At 32.3% G+C, this 17,541-nt stretch overlaps 2 protein-coding genes across 2 annotated transcripts in view; both read right to left on the bottom strand.

The window, feature by feature from the left end:
• Positions 1-1,384: 1,384 nt before the first annotated feature.
• LOC145324764 (zinc metalloproteinase nas-39-like) lies at positions 1,385-13,075 on the bottom strand. Its single transcript, XM_080167389.1, has 12 exons — positions 12,910-13,075; positions 11,638-11,790; positions 9,461-9,528; positions 8,957-9,026; positions 8,066-8,201; positions 6,372-6,455; positions 5,923-6,074; positions 4,728-4,835; positions 4,229-4,319; positions 3,865-3,934; positions 3,423-3,497; positions 1,385-2,357 (listed from the first exon to the last, which is right to left on the bottom strand). The coding sequence occupies exons 1-12, from the start codon at positions 12,982-12,984 to the stop codon at positions 2,240-2,242; spliced, it is 1,200 nt and encodes a 399-aa protein (XP_080023515.1). The 5' UTR covers positions 12,985-13,075; the 3' UTR covers positions 1,385-2,239.
• Positions 13,076-16,254: 3,179 nt separating this feature from the next.
• The window catches only part of LOC145324736 (lysosomal cholesterol signaling protein-like), a 29,572-nt gene continuing 28,285 nt past the window's right edge, over positions 16,255-17,541 (bottom strand). Inside the window, exon 25 of the mRNA XM_080167346.1 lies at positions 16,255-17,344. Coding sequence (XP_080023472.1) covers positions 17,326-17,344 — 19 coding nt within the window. The 3' untranslated portion in view covers positions 16,255-17,325. The remainder of the gene's footprint in view (positions 17,345-17,541) is intronic.

Genomic DNA, 17,541 nt, shown 5'->3' on the forward strand with positions numbered 1-17,541 from the left:
AATTTGTTGAAAAACTGCTTGATACAGAATGATGTTTATGGACATACTTACATTTTTAGGACTTAATTATAGAGTTGCTTCGCTTATAATATTGTACTTTGTTGTCCCAGGAATCAGTATACAAAAAATCAGATCAATCGGATAATTAGATCATATAAAAATTAGTTGTTAAAAAAGTAAAAAAAATCAACATGTTTAAAAGGGACGTACGGACATTTTGTTAATGATTATAGAGTTGCTACGCTTTCTAAATCGTATCTAACTACTGCAGGAATCACCATGCAAAGTTTGAAATCGATAGGACAATTCTAACATGCCTAAATTAACGAAAAAAGCTATCCGTGACGGACGGACGTACGGACGGACCGACCCTAATTATAGAAAAGCTTCGCTTTTAAAAAGTAATCAGCATGTTTTAAATGAACATACGGACTTTTTTGGAAACAATTAAAAAGTTGCTGTGCTTTCTAAGCCCTACTTAACTTAACTGATAGGAATCATCATGCAAAGTGTGAAATCGATAAGACAATTCTAACATGTTTAATTATCGAATAGAGCTAACCGTTATGATAATAGAAATTAACTATAGAAATGCTTCGCTTTTAACAAGGACAAAAAATCGTAATGGCAAGTCAAAAAAAAATTACCAAAAAATAGAAGTATTTACCAATTTTTGTATAGTTAAGATACGCTTATATATATAAAACAAAATTAAGAAAAACTTCAAATTTAAACATGTACATAGAAAACTTTAAATATGTGAACCTTGTAGAGTAGCGGCATTCCAAAAAAAAATAATGAAGAGGTTTCGTGATTATAAGTTTTTTGCTCATTTGCTATGTATATGGCCTGTCAGCGAAGTATGCCGTGTCATGTAGGGTATAACTATATAGGGATATCAACATTCCCCATTTTAAAATGGGAATTGGAAAAATTTACCTTCCACTTTTTTCACCCCCTAATGGTTATACACCACCCCTGGTGAATCGCTGTGCACGCCACTGGAAGTATGCATTAAAGATTATGTTCGTTCTTGTGAAAACACACATATTTTTTAACTTTTTATTATAGTGATATAGTCAATACAAACCCCTTTACATTTCATATAGAATAAATGTATAAGTATAGATGTATAATCCAGTCTACTTCATTTATCGTCTGCTAGTAAAATGATTTCTGTTCTTTTGTAAGGACTTGGCTGAGTTTATATTTCCGACGCTATTAGCTGATTTCAAAGAACCTATACAAAATCGTGACAAGGTCCCGCCCTGTAGACAGAGATACATATTTACATAGTACTCATGCCCCCTCTGTTGTTTAACTTTAATGCGCCAATAGTTTTAACAAAGACACACAAACACTCGCTGTAAAATAAAACAAGCAATTATTCAATTATCAATTATTTATTAATCAGGAATTAAATATATATAACATATAAATGCCCAGAAATAAAAAAAAATATTAATATAAGAACTAAAGTATAATATCACAAATTAGTACGGTTATTTACAAAGAATCAAGCTCATAATCAAATCATTCTAGCCAAAAAAGAAATTAGGTGAAATTACATAAAAATTTGGTATACCTATCTATCTATTAACTTTATCTATTTGCATGGATAGGACAATGAACGATAAATTAATCCTTAATTGTTTAATACAATCTTGACCAGGGAGGGAGTGTACTTCAGGCTATATATTATACTAATCCCCAAAGTTTTCTTATAACGTTTTCATATTCGTTGGCCTTGCATTTTTGTGGTCTTTTACTGAATTTTGATAGCTAATTCAAAAAGTTGAGTGTCCAAACGTTTCAGATACTAATTGTATTTAAAAAAGGGGCAAATTTGTGTACATCATAGGATATGTACACATCAATTTATCGGTCATTGTCTGAACCTTTAGAACCTTAATTTGACCCACATTTTGATGTAAGAAAAATGAATAGCCCACTGCAGCAGATATGTCTGTACTCTATATGTTGTGGATGGTTTATGATACACCAAAGTTAAGATGGTATACCTAAATATAATTATGTAATTCCAGCTAATCGACATCGCCTAAGCTTTACAAAGTTTTTAAAAATATCAGCCATTTGACTCTATAAGAATGAGGGAGATGAGATGAGAAATGGGAAAGAAAATCCCCTAAATATTAATACATGGATAATCTCTCATTTTTATGACGTCACATGGCTGATTTTTTTAGACACTTTGTAATCTTTGATATCGCCGAATCTTCTAGAAGAGAGGAGTGGGAAAGGGCAGTGAGGAAAATGGAATCCTGGCAGGGTCCGCCTTGCTTCTGATCTTGTAGTTGGGAACTGTGTTGGGGAACAAGCCAGCGGTAGTTATGTTCCTAAAATAAAAACAAGGGTGATATCAGATATAAACAGCGTAGCACTAAAATCGTGAGTAGACAAACGAAAAAAGTAATTAAAAGATCAAAGTTTAGTGGTTAATGAAAAAATAATATCACGAAACCTTTTATATGTGCTATAATATATGTCTTATTTTTAAATAATTGACAGACTAATGGACAAATAAACAATATGTTTGACGCCCATTGGTTTAAGAAATCTTCATAAAATTATATTTCTCCTAAATTTTTCAGACATACGTATATTTCGAATTGTAAAGCAGCTTTGCTTATAAAATTGGCAAAAATCTTATTTTGGCATTTTAGCAATTGTTACTATTTGCTAACACTAGCGGCTTCGCCCCAAGCCTCTAGGGGCTTTTTTCCTAAAGTTCAGGGGATAATTTAAAAAATTAGTTTACATTTTTTTAGATGTTTTCTGTATTTTATAACTTTTTATAACTCTTTATAACACTTTAAAACTTTTATATTTATTTATATTGATGTATACTTTTTAAAACATTCAAATTTTTTCTCTTTTTTGATGTTTTTAAAAATTTCTTAACTTTTAGCCTTTTCTGGGCTTCGCCCTTACAGGAGAAGGAAGGTTTCACAATCTTTTTAATTTGATAAAACAAAGTTTAAAAGAAGAAAAGAAATTGAAAAAGAATAAAAAGTTTTGAAATATAAAACAATATAAAAAGTATAATAAAATATAAAAAAAATATAAAAATATATAAAAACATAAAAAAAAATTTTTTTTAATTTTTTTGTGGAGGAAATTTTCCTTTTTTGGGGGATTGGGGGTGTCCCACCCCCCCAAGAAAAAAGCTTTAAACCACCACAGGACCAATAGGCATATACCCTGAAGAGTAGAATCCAATCAGTTCAGTGGTTACCGAGATCTTAAGCTTCAGACGGACGGACGGACAGACGGACAGGCATCATTCTACTTTGTATTATAGATTGCTAAAAACACATAAAATTAAAAACACGAAACCTTTACTGTTGATTGATAACCCTAAAATCCTTTTTATAAAGAAGTTTTTTAAAAATTTAACTTACACATCAATGAGAAGCTCTTCCAAAGCGGCAACCTCTCTCTTCCTTCTCACGGATTTTTCAGGTTTTACACATTTCCTGAGGAAAAAACAAGTTATCTATAATACAAAGTAGAATGATGTCTGTCCGTCCGTTCCTTAAGATCTCGATAACCACTGAACCGATCGGATTCTACTCGAATATACCTACTGGTCCTGTGGTGGTTTTAGGCTATTTCCCCCCAAAACTGAAAATTTACCTCCCATTTTTTTAACATATGTGGTTGTTGTTGCACTAGTGGTTAGTGAAATCGTCATATTACAACTTTAAAATTCAGCTGGATGTCTAAACCTGTTCTTAAATGAACAATGCATCTTATCAAATATTTGCTTTGCACAAAAATTGGTTTAAATTTGAGGTTTATGCGCGGCCGAGCCCTGGTTTCCAATTCCAGCAGTTTATTTACCTGAGGCATCCATCAAAACAGCAAATGTTTCCACCGTCACATTCATCATTAGAACTACAGTCGTGAGAAGCTAAACAAAATAATTCATATTATTATAGTTTTGAAATATGTATGACGTATTGGATTTGCATTAATAATTTATCATTCATTGCCTTATCCCTTTAGATCCCTGGATAAACTATATATTTAAACACATTGCTTCAAATTAATTCAAGTATTAAAAGATTTTTCTCTATTAGCAGTATGAACAACCTCTATAAGTAGAAGTGTCAATATATTGTTAGACTAAACCTAAAAGGTTTATCTTCCTTTATCTTGGAAATCTCCTTTAAAATGGTCAATAAAAATACAAAGAAATATTTACGTATGGATAAATCACATTCTGTAGGTTCTGCCAAGTAACTCAGCTGGTCATTTGGACACTCAGCTTGATACGGGTTGAAACAGTCAGTTAACTAAAATTTAAAGATAAAAATATATTAAATATCAGGTCATTTTAGGATTTTGATAAATCGGTAATAACTTCTTAAAGGTTACATATTTTCAATAAAAAAATAATTAAATATACAATAGAAATCAACAAGTTCTCAAGTTTAAATTCCTCTGCACTAAAAAAATCGGCAACTGTTTTACATAACAGACATAAAAAAAGACTTTCAGAGTAGTTTTGATACTAAACAATAAAATGACACGGCGGCGTGATTACTTAATGAATAACAGTATGGAAGCTTTTTATAATTCTTATAAAAAATGACGTCATACAATACAAATGACCAATGATAGGCCAGTATACATTGTAATTGACCAATTGTAAAATGTATACAGCCCCACCATTGGTCGTTTGTATTGTACTGCTTCGTTACCTGGACATATGAGTATCTGAAGCCTCTGCCTTGCACAGAGAAATCTGAAGAAAATTGGAGAGGCATAAGAGTTGCGCCCTTCTGGTATTCAAGAAACTCTATAATAGGCTGAAATAATATTACATTATATTATGATTTATTAAAATTATTAATTTAAAAAATACTAGCGGCTACACCCCTTGAAAAATGTAGGGGCACTTGAGGGGTGGGGGGGGGGGGGTATTGTAAGAAAAAAGATATAAAAAAGTTGATGATTTGGTCTTTTTTTAAGGGGCTATTTCTCTTGTGAGGGTGATGGTACGTTTCCCAAAAATAGTTGTAGGAGAAAAATAAAGGTTGAGTGGTTAGCGAGATTCTTCAGTAAACACAGATAGACATCCTGTTACTTATATAGGAATGATATACTAATGTTTAAGAATTAAGAAAAGCAAAGATTATTTATTTAAAATTTTGAACAACTTTGCTTTTATAAAATTCTTCATAAAACCACTCCTGAAGTGAGTTAATTAATGGCCATTTTTATCAATTGCTTTGCTAAGGTCATGGAAATTCAGCCTTAAATAAATCATATATAGAGAGGTTTTACGACTGACTGTATAAAAGCAAAGTTGTTCAAAAGTTTAAATAAATAATCTTTGCTTTTCTTGTCATGATTATGCGGTAACTCCTAGTGGGTGAAAATTGAACTTGAAATTTTTAAATCTAATTTTCTCAAAAACGGCTGTATTTTAGATTTTATTAAAAAGTGAAATGAAGTTACCTAACCTAGGGTAATGAAATGCACTATGTCCCAATTTAGGTTCTGACACTAAAGTCAAAGCACCTTCAAAGGCACTGTGATTGCGTTACACATTTAACTATTTGATTAGCCCATAGCCTCTGGGGAAGGGCAGGCAAGTTGAGTAAAATTGCCAAAAAACAGCCCATGACAAAAAAAACTTACAACTTTTAATTAAAGGATTCTAGAAGAGCTTTGCTTCTAACAATTACGGGTCATATGAAGGAAATGAAGTTGCGGGTTTTGCAATATTTTCACAGTAGCATTTCTCCTATTTCTGGCACATACGGAGGACTTTAACCCTGCGGGGCCAATTGCCTAACCCTGCGGGGAAATCACCTAACCTAACCTTTCAAAAGCCACTGTGAAAATACGATGAAACCCACATCTTCGTTTCCTTGACTCACAATTACTTACCTGTTCAGCACGTCCACACCTAGGCCTACAGCCAGGCACTCTGAAGAAATCATGGCAGGTACCAGCATCTTTCTCCTCCAGGTCAAACTTAGTTGCTCGCAAGAACACACCACAGTATTCAGCACTTGGACGAACAAAGGCATACACACAGGCTAAGATCGAATTAGATAAGAATATAAGGATCATGTAAAGAAAACGAAGTAGGGGGTTTCGTCGTATTTTCACATTAGCTTTTGATAGGTTAGGTTAGGTAAATGTCAATGATTGCCCCGCAAGTTAAAAATGGGAGAAAATCTACTGTAAAAATACGACGAAACCCGCTACTTTGTTTTCATTCCATGATCAATCTATATTTATGAAAATTAAGAAACTGTTTAAAAAAAGAGTTAGTTACTAACATTAAATTGCCATTAAGAAATATTTTTCCATAGCAAAATTTAAAACTTTACCTAAATCCGCAGGATAGGGACTTGGATAGTTTACAGTGTTAAAAGTTCCTTGTTCACCATCCATAAAAGCAAAGCACTCCTGACCTAAATACAAACATATTGTATGTTTAGCTGTGTCTGTACCAATCAGATTAATAGCTTGACTCACTTGACCAAAAAATCCCGCGACCGTGGCTCAACACGTAGCGCATCCGCTCGTCGTCGGTTAGAGTAGGGGGAATGCCTTGGCCCAAAACAGGCGCAACTCGTTACTATGCACATTTGGGACTTCTCAGACAAAGGTCGTGCATCACAGAGAGTTGGTTGTCTGTTGGATGTTACTTAACCTAATATTCTTGGGTGTTTTGACATAGAAGGGTGCGTAACAGTCATCCTTAGTTCTCCTGGATTGCTGGACCAGGACATGGACAGTGCATCAAGTCGAAAGTTTTCTTAACTGCAATCTCGCCCGTACGAGGTACTGACCAAAATATTAGAAATAAAATAACCAAGAAAAAGATGGAAATGGATTTTAGGATTTTTTTTGCACATTTTTTTTAGTTTTGAGTTCACTTGAGCCAGAGACAATGCCGCTTTAAGAGATGTGTGTCTTTGTCCAAGATTCGTGTGTATAGACTCATAGAAATAAATAAAAAATGTAATATAGGAAAACTAGAGGCTGCGCCCCCAGTATCTAATGGATATGTATTCAAAGGGGTAAGTAAATAGCCCGATCCCAAGAATTAAATTTTAAAATAAACCAGCCTAAAACCATCTCGTAACTAAAAGTTTTTATTGAAATCTTAAGCTTCAGACAAAAAAAACTACTTTATATATAGTAGAATAGTCAAGAAAAAAAGAAAATATTATAGCTGAAACATACATAAAACCGAAGCTCTGAAACGGTGGGACATACGAACATTAAATCTTGTAGAGTATCAGAACTGAATATGCAAAATGTAAATTGTATGCAAATTTGTTGCATAACTGCTAAATACAAGGATACTGTTTAAAGAACATACTAAAATTTTTAGGACATGATTATAGAGATGCTTTGCTTAAAATATTGTAATTGTATTGTATTGTAGTGTTGTCCTAGAAATCAGTATTTAAAAAATCAGAAATAGAAAATAATTGATCATGGAAAGGAAACGAAGTCATTTCTTAATTAGGACAGAAGTCACCTTCCTATGAAGAACAAAACTAGCCTCCCTTAACAAAGATTTTGCAAGAAAAAGGACATAAGTAGCCTCACTTTGCATCACAAAATATAGCTTTTCTGTCCTTCACATAGCAAAATATAGCTTTTCTGTCCTTCACATTGCAAAATTTAACAAAATATAGCTTTTTTGTCCTTCACACAGCAAAATCTCACAAAAGATAGCTTTTTTGTCCTTCACATAGCCAAATCTTTCTTGGACCGATTTCCAGTGACTTCTGTTCTAATTAGAAATGTCTTTGTTTCCATTCCATGATCGGATAATTATATTACAAAAAAATGTTATCAAAAAAGTTAAAAATCTGCAGGATATGAAATAATAGAGTTGCTATGCTTTTTAAATCATACCTAACTGTTCTAAGAATCATCATGCAAAGTTTGAAATCGATTGGACAATTCTAACATGTCTATATAAACGAAAAGAGCTGACTGTTTTGGACAGACGGCCGAACCTAATTATAGAAAAGCTTCACTTTTAAAAAGGATATAATACTACCTTTATATTCATTGTAAACCGCAGATCCATATTCTTTACATTCTTTAGAATTCTTGATTGAGTATTGCATCAGGAATCCCCGGGCCTCGCCAGTACTGTCAGAGTGGAAACTTACTCGCAATGAAGTGGCATTTATCTAAACAAGAAGGTGTTGTACCAAAATCAGTCAAATTATTAAATATTTATGAAATAAGTTTAGTTTGTAATAAGTAAGTTTTATGACAAAGATCAAAGTGCCTCAAATATCAGCCATATGACGTCATAAAAATGAGGGATTATCCATCTCTTTTGTAGGGGTTTTGTTTCCACCCCTCACTCATTTTTATGACGTCACATGGCTGATTTTTGAGTCACTTTCTCCCATTACGTCAAACTATTATTATTTAGTTAATGAGAGTGAATTCAGTATAATTAATTGAAACACTAATTGACTGGTCCACATTTGAATTATTGATAATTTACAGGAATGGTTTTATGCTAAATTCCGATCCTTTTTGTTGCAATTTCACTAGTCTGAGAGAATTATCACTAGTATCAATGACATCAAAGTTTATTTTTATTTTGGGTGAGGGGTTAAAAAATAAAAAAAAATTTTTTTTGGGGGGGGTATCTTTATATCATAAAGTCAAGAATGTCTAAGCTTTTTTATTTGGGATAGGAGGAGGTAAAAATAAAAATTTGAGAGTGCCAAATTAATTTTTTTTTGGGAGGGGAAATAATCATCTTTATTTTATAAAATAATGTTAAGTTCAGTGGTTTCTAAGAGTTTAAGCATCAGACAGACAGACAGGCAGACAGATCGACAAATAGACAGGCAGACAGATAGACAGATGGACAGATGGACAGATAGACAGACATCGTTCTACTTTGTATTATAGATAATAAGTTAACCTGATAGTGTTGGACCATCTCAAAGCTTCCTCTTCTGTCGATGATGTCTGAATAGTCACCACAATAATACCTAAAATTATGTGTAAAAGAAGAAAAATAAGAAAATTTGTGTGGCGACATGAAAAGAAAATCTCTCAGAGAATATGTGTGCGCGGCATTTTGCGTATTATTAAAGCTTAGTGTTTTCAAGAGTGAATGATTGTGATTCTTTTGAAATGGATGAAAACTCGTGTTATATAATTAGCTGTTTACTTCGTGCGTCTGCAGCTACCATTCATTTTTATTACAAGCCACGCATCTGGCTTGACATTATAACTTGATCATATGACCTAATATTTTTATTAGAAGGACTATTCTTTAACTACTTTGAATTTGCTTCCATCTATAAGTCTATCCTAGAACTAGGACCTCATACAGGGTTAGACAAAAGGAAAACAAATCCTAATTTTAATTAATTTCAAAAATATAATTGTCCTTGTTTTGAAATAAATTATTTAATAATACCTTTCAGGTGAGATATCCTGCCAGGATCCACAGGATTCCAAAGCAAAGTGGTCTCCAGGACACAAGCCCTAAAAAGTTGTTGAAAATGTAAAAAATCAACATGATAAAAATGGACGTACAGACATTCTGGTAACAATTATAGAGTTGCTATGCTTTCTAATCGTACCTAAATCATCATGCAAGGTTTGAAATCGATAGTACAATTCTAACATGCCTAAACTAACAAAAAGATCTATTTAACCGTTACGGACAGACTGACGGACGGACGGACCGACCCTAATTATAATAAAGCTTCCCTTTTTATAAAACGTTGATATATATACAGGGGAAAATTTGTCGTCAATGTTATAGGTTGCTAATATGGCTTATAGGTCAATTTGTTCATCCAGCACATGATTAATGTTTCTAAAATAACAATGTGGAATCTTTTTCAGTAATATTATCTATAATACAAAGTAGCTTGATGTCTGTCCATCTGACCGTCTGTCCGTCTGTCTGTCTGTCCGTCTGAAGCTTAAGATCTCAGTAACCGCTGAACCGATTGGGCTCTACTCTTCAGGGATTATACCTACTGGTCCTGTGATGGTTTTAAGCTATTTTCCTGGGGGGTGGGACGCCCCCAACCCCCCCCCCAAAAACTGAAAAAACCACCCCCCAAAAAAATTTTTTTTTACATTTTTTGTAAAATCTCAGTAACTGCTGAACAAATTGGGCTCTACTCTTCTGGGAATATACCTACTGGTCCTCTGGTGGTTTTAGGCTATTTTCTAGGAGGGTGGGACACCCCAACCCCCCTAAAAATAAAAAAATCCCTATTTCCAAATTTTTTATTTTTTTTTATTTTTGTAAACAAAAACCAGTAATTGGGTTGGGGGAACCCCACTGCACCATGGGGCAAAGCCCCCATGAAACCCCCCCCCCAAAAAAAAAAAAAAAAAAATTTCACCAATAAATTTTTTTGGGCTTTTTGAAAATTTTTAAAATTGACATCTTTAAAAAGTTGTTGCAATTATAGGTATTAAATAAAATTTACAGAGGAGAGTTTTCAATTTTTGTGTATATGTGGTCCAATCAGTGAGACTATCAGAGCTTGCGCCGCATACAGGGTACTCGCTTATGCTCACCCCGGACGAGATATACGGTGAACAACCTGGGTTTAATTTTTACGAATTAAAATTTTTGTGCATACGACGCACAACCTGAGTTTAATTTTACCAAAGAGTAATTCGGCAAAACTAACTTTTTGGAAAATATAACTATAAAATTATTCTGGAGGGTTGACTTTCCATTACCTCATGGGGCGAAGCCCCTAAAGGCTAGGGGCGAAGCCACTAGTAGGAAAATAATGCAAATTAACTCTGCATAAGGACATAAGTGAAGTTTTAAAGAACATGCTTTTCTTGTTAAACCTAAAACTGAATTAATCATTTGATGAAAACATAATGACCAGATTTTTTTCTCGCAATTGTGTATAATTTCAATTCAATTAAAAATTGCGCAATTTATGATAATATCAACATGTTTAGGCGAGAGTTATTTTTGGTTGTATCAAGGATGATAACATCCATAAAAACAAAGCTTAATCTATAATACAAAGTAGAATGATGTCAGTCCGTCCGTCTGTCTGTCCGTCCGTCTCTTAAGATCTCAGTAACCAATGAACCGATCGGATTCTACTCTTCAGTGAATATACCTACTGGTCCTGTGGTGGTTTTAGGCTATTTCTTGGGGGGTGGGACACCCCCAACACACCAAAAAAATATTTTAATATCACCTCGAGAGAGATTATTTACTTTGACACGTAAAAACAAAAAAAGGAACACTGCTATGACTTGAAAAATGGTAGTATTTTCACATGGACACTAGAATGGTTATTTATTGCATCGTATTATAGACAGCTTTCCGCAGATATTAAAATCAAAAAATATAAGATTAAAACCAGTTTTGCTAGACCCGAGTAGCCGAAGGCCCGGGGTGACAAATTTGGTGGTAATTTAATGTTTTTTTCTTCTCAATATTCGTAGAAAATTGTCTATAATACGACGCTATACATGATTTTTTAGTATGTCTGAGAACCGGTTGTAATCCAGCGATTATAAATTGGTTACAAAGCCATACTGGAAATGGAAATATTGCAAACTTTTTCCACTGAATTTACATAGTAAAAATTGTCCTACCGGTTCATCTGTATCAATGTTGAAGTCCTCTACAGTGAAGACGACGCAGGATCCATCCTCCGGGCGGATAAACTCCCAGTAACAGTCCGAGTTAGCATTGTAGTTGTCCGGGTAGTTCGGCGTCTTGATTATTCCAGATTTTGCGGTCAACGTCTAAAACATAAATATTGAAGCTAATATCTCCAAAAATTTGTCGCTATTTCAGTTTCTATTCCCAGCGAATACGCCTCTAGTGTTCAGAAGAAAAGTAAAAGAAAAAAAATTTGTAGGGGTAATTTTTTTCTATGGGCGATTTCTCTCTGTAGTTTGGCCGTACCCTTCCCCAAAATACAAACCTTCCCATGACCTATGAAAAGCTACACTGTAAAGGAGAACCATTTAGGTTAAACAGGTTAACAGTTAAATGTGGGGTTCGATCCAAAAAAAGACACAGAACAGATTTTGATTGTGTTTAATCTGATAAAATAACATATTGAGTTCTTTATTAAATCTTATATAGGTTTATAGATGGTTTTAGGATATTTTACTGTCTTTCCTCCCCTAGATGCTAGAGACGCATCTTTAATATAAAGCAATCTTATTCAATTTATTTAAGAAACAATCATCCTTAATTCGGTCAAAAGTTAAATTTATAAGCAAAGCAAATGGTAATAAAGAAAAACAATATTTTTCTTTATTTAATTGTAAAAATTTAGTAGAATTGTTCATTAATTTATTTTAGGATGAAATTTAAAACAACTTGAAAATCACGTTTACAATTATTTGGAGTTATAATATTTTTTATTACTTTTATAGACATATTATTTTCAATGTATTATTGTCATTCAATTTCAGATACTTTACTAAACACAAAACCAATCAAAACCAAAGATTAAACAAGTTTAATTATAGCTATAAATACATTTTTAATAAAAAAAAGAACAGTAGAGTATGCACAGTACTTTTAAATTGCGAAGATCCAGTGAAAAAGTAAAGATAGACGAGACAGCGTAAAGTGCCGCTAAAAAAATGACGTCATTCAATAAAACGACTAATGAGAGGCCAGTACAAATTTTACCATTTGGTCAATTACAATGTATACAGGCCTATCATTAGTAATTTTATGTATGACATCATTTTTTTTTGAGACACTTTACACTGTTTCTAGATAGACAGGCCGTCATTGTCAAACTATAACTATTATAATAAATTATTATTCTGTATAATATATATCTGAAGAATATACATACAGACTATACGAAGTCGCTTCGCTAGGCTTGATATCTAAAATACCTCATAACACTTTTTCTGAGCAGCGGCTAGGCCAAGCAAAGCCAGAAAAATCAAAAATGATTTTTTAAGAACCATTATTAAGTTTTACTTGTAAGATACTGAACACTGAGTTGTAACCATTTCCTGCTTTTATACATGTTCGTTGCACACAAACCATTACGTAATATCTGCGCATCTTACAGATGTAGCAAGTGTATAGAAATTTGGGTTTCATTTATATACAAAACTTTTTTATTGTTTTAATGTGTTCTTTAAGATTGAGCACGATAGAATCTTCCTATCTTATGTAAAATTTGCAGAGAGAAATTTTAATCTTGTGTCGTAACTTAATCTAGATAAAATGTTTATCTAGCTTTTATTATCAAAAACGTGAGAAATTGCAATTTAAATGTGTTGGGAAAAGCATTTGTCTATGAATAGGCATATTTATTTAAGACTTTTGGACAAAGTTCGTCAATTAAAAGAATGTCGTCTATATGAAGTTAGTAGACTTCCAATGTTTGGGTGTAAGACTGCTAGGTCACATTACTTTAAAATCAGGGAGGGAGGGGACAATGGGCTGTTAATTACTCTAGTCCCCAAAGTTTCAAAATTATATTTTCTGGCATTATCATCTTAACTTTATTTTCAATTTTGAAAATTTTGGTATCCCCTCTCGACAAAACTATGTCCCTGGCCTGCCCTAGCCGAAGCGCTCGGCCCCCTAGCCTAAATACTATCGGCCATTGTCTTCTCCCTTCTTCAAATCCCTGCTTTAAAACCCTTCCCAAAGGACAACTGCAAACAAAGCTTGAATCTTATATCTTGACGGGACCTTTGTGGAACGCGAGATCTTAACGTACAAACAAAAAAAAACCTTATAATAGAATTGATGGTTAATTTCAACATGCTATTTTATATTTTTTAATGTATAAATGAGGCCAAATTTTAATAAAAAATGTGTTAAAAGTTCATCCGTAATTTCTAGAAATTTTAAAAATGGTAATTTACAGTCAAATTCTTTTTATTTGAAACAAGGACAAAGCAAAGACATTTCAACAACAATTAAATTTAGAAAGAAAAGGCAATTTAAAGAATTAAGCAGTCTTTGAGTGATTTCAAAACATCAACACACAAACACAAATAAATAAAATGTACTTTAAACGGGGACATAAAAAAAAAGATTGTATCGCTAAATGGAAATAGAATATAGATTGATATTGTGACTGAAAAAAATTAGGTTGCTAACATGGATATAACTAATTGGTCAGTTCGTTTATCCAGTAGGAGGGGAGGGAATGGGGCTAAGGGGTATTGGGGTAATTGTTATTTTAGCTAGCTACAAATTTTACTTTATTACATGATAATCTGGTGTATTATAATAAATCATAATAAATCCATTATAATAGCAAATCCACTCGTCATCGGCGAGGTGTTGGAATAAAATATCAACCCAAACCACGTCATAACTAAAGATATTAAAAATGTTAGATGTGTGACATTCAGAGAGGAAAAAAAACAGGAACAACTTATTACAAAGAACTTCAAGACAAAGATCGTGTAATTAAGGAGTTGGTTGGTCTGCAATTTCTGGGATATCAGTATCTTGGGTGCTACTAGGTTTTTGTTTGTTACCCTCAGGGGTATTAATCAAGGACAGTTTATCAGACCAATTCACGGGTCGGTTAATTAAACTTTCAGAGTAGCTGCGCTCAAAAAGACATAAAACACTCAAACTGCATTTTTATAGTGTTATGTGATACAGAAAGAAATAAAAATACATATTTTAAAAAATAGTTTTTTTTCTCAATAAATTTATCTTAAAATTTAACACTCTAATACCATTTGATTAGAAATATTTCGTTAAAAAATAATGTATATCTATTAGATTAACGTATCATAACTAAATGAAAGGATTTGTTATGTTATTTTATTTTAGGTGGATATTTTTTCCAGTATGACTTCAAAACCGATTGATATCCGCTGTGCTGGATTAGAACCGTTTCTCAATTAAAAATCATGTATAGCATCATATTACAGACAATTTTCCACGAATTTAAAAATTAAAACCTTAAAAATTATACCTTTTTTGCTAGCCTGGGCCTTTGGTTCCTTAAATGGGTAATGGGTTAGCAAAACTGGTTTTATTCTTATACGTTTTCATTATTATATCCGCGGAAAGCTGTTTATAATACGCTGCTATAAGTAACTATTCACATGACTTAAGAGGTTTGTGCTTTTGCAAGAAAATAAATCTGCAACATGCCAAAGGCTAGAAAATCTGAATATTGTAAAACCATCTAACCAGCCGTTTACAAGATACAAACAAAAAGCCATTTATACGACCTAATACTTTTGTTTAATATACAATTATATCTTTAATACTACACGTAGAAAACCAATAAAAAAAATAAAGCATTAAACATATGATTGATATAATAGCTTCTTAAATAACTATTGATATATCATTAATCATTATATGTATGATTTATTGCAGAAAAAAATAAATGAAATGAAATTAACAATTTCACAATGGTAAGCAATTAGGGGCCCCTTTCTGTAAAGAATTTAAAAAATCAACAGAAAATTTTCAGTAATTTACCAGTGAAAGCTTGAAAAGGTTTCTCCCCAAATAAAAAAAAATAGCCAGGGATCTTAAGGGATAAGACAAAAGTTTATGCACAGCCCAAATTATAATAAACAAATTACCCCTCCTGTATATTAAAAATATTGGTTGAAAAGTTTGAAAACACTGCCAGTTTAAACCAAACTAACCAAGATTTATAGAATTTGGGTACTTTTTCATTCATGTTAGAATTGTACTATCGATTTCAAACTATGCATGATGATTTCTATAGGAGTTAGGTACGTGTTAGAAATTGAAGCAACTCTATAATCGTTACCAGAAAGTCCGTACGTCCATTTTAAACATGTTGCTTTTTAACTTCTTAACAACAAAGTTTTATGTGATAAAATTATCTGATTGCTCTGATGTTTGGAAAACTGATTCCTAGGACAACAAAGAACAATGTTATCAACGAAGCATCTCTATAATCAAGTCCTAGAAATATAAGTATGTTCATAAAAATTATCCTGTATTTAAGTAGTTAATTATAATTTATAATTCTGATTAATCAGTTCTGACACTTTACATGTGTTAATGTTCGTTTGTCTTACCGTTTCAGAGCTTAGCTTTCATGGATCTTGTCATCTTTGTTTTCTCTATGCTCACTTCTCAAAGCAACTCCAGCAAAATACTCAAAATTAGCTGATTTGCCAATTATTAAAGCTCTTAAAATAGTCCTCTCTATACACATATTTCTATATTTTTGTAAAAAAAATCGCAACATAATAAAAATGTTTAAAAAAAAACATAATTTATTTATTTTAATTTAAATATGGTTTCAAAGTCACAATTAACAATAATAATACTTCTGGTAAATAATGAATACATATGCATAATATATTTAATGTATGGAATGGATCGATGTTGACTAAAATTCTAATCCTAAAAATGTCTTGAACTTATGGATATTTGCCAGGGTTATGCTCTTGATGAAAAACTATTTTGTACAGCAATATACTGTAAATGTCATAACCAATAGAAAATAACACATTTTTTAATACCGAAAAGTTTGCAATAATTACTATTTTTTTCAAAGGTATTATATCCAACACCTCTGTATTAGAGTAAAACACTAGAGGGAGAAAGGGTAATAAGTATATCTTCCCATCGCAACCGCCTTGTGCAACCTTTATATTGGGTCATTGGAAATTAATCAATGGTGTCGCTTATATTAACACAGCCAAGTAGCAGAAAATAATTTAGAAGCAGACAAAAGAGGTTTTTGAAAAAAAAAGGGAGGTGGTTGTCTGTATATACATCTATACTAGACACTTTTGCAAAATTCATAGTTCAAGCAACTTTTAAGTTCCTAAGTTCAAAGTTATCTTTAGGATTAAAATCTTACAAATCTCAACAATCCATATCCCTGCAAATCTAAAAACAAGCAATTTTGAAGATTAGATTTAAGCTAAACATAAACATTCTAAAATAGCATTAAGTGTAATATAGGAGTTCTCGTTTCGTTTCCCAATCTGCACTAAGTAATCTATTCAAAAATGTTTTTTTCTAGTGTTGTTCAATCTTATCTTTAACTTACTGTTTTTATAACACATAAACATTAAAAGAAGTTTAAAAACATGTATAATTTTATGCAAAAAAATACTCTTCAAATATTGCAAACATTCGAAACTTTCATGTCAAAGTACACAATTTTGCACTGGTTTCAAGATTTAAAAAATCTCATAAATTGCATCAAGAAATGGTAGATGTGATAATGAAATATGAAGGCGTACAAAAAGACAGAATGATGGAAACGCTTTGCTCGTTTTTTATAAGAAGGCAGATCATTCCCCAGAGATAAGTTCTTCAAATCACCATGAGGAGTCAGATCTATGTAGACTATTATTTGGATATAATTACTAATCAGATAACAAAGGGGAAACTGGATGCTGTGAGTATTGGTGCAAAAAATATGACGTAACAAAAAAAATTTGCCAATGAGAGGCCGTTATTGACCAATGGTAAAATTTATAGTGGCCTCTCATTGGCTAATTTTTTTGTTACGTCATATTTTTTGCACCAATACT

The sequence above is a fragment of the Acartia tonsa genome, chromosome 1 (genome assembly GCF_053477335.1).
Source record: "Acartia tonsa isolate MP-2025a chromosome 1, ASM5347733v1, whole genome shotgun sequence".
In the NCBI taxonomy this organism is placed as follows: domain Eukaryota; kingdom Metazoa; phylum Arthropoda; class Copepoda; order Calanoida; family Acartiidae; genus Acartia; species Acartia tonsa.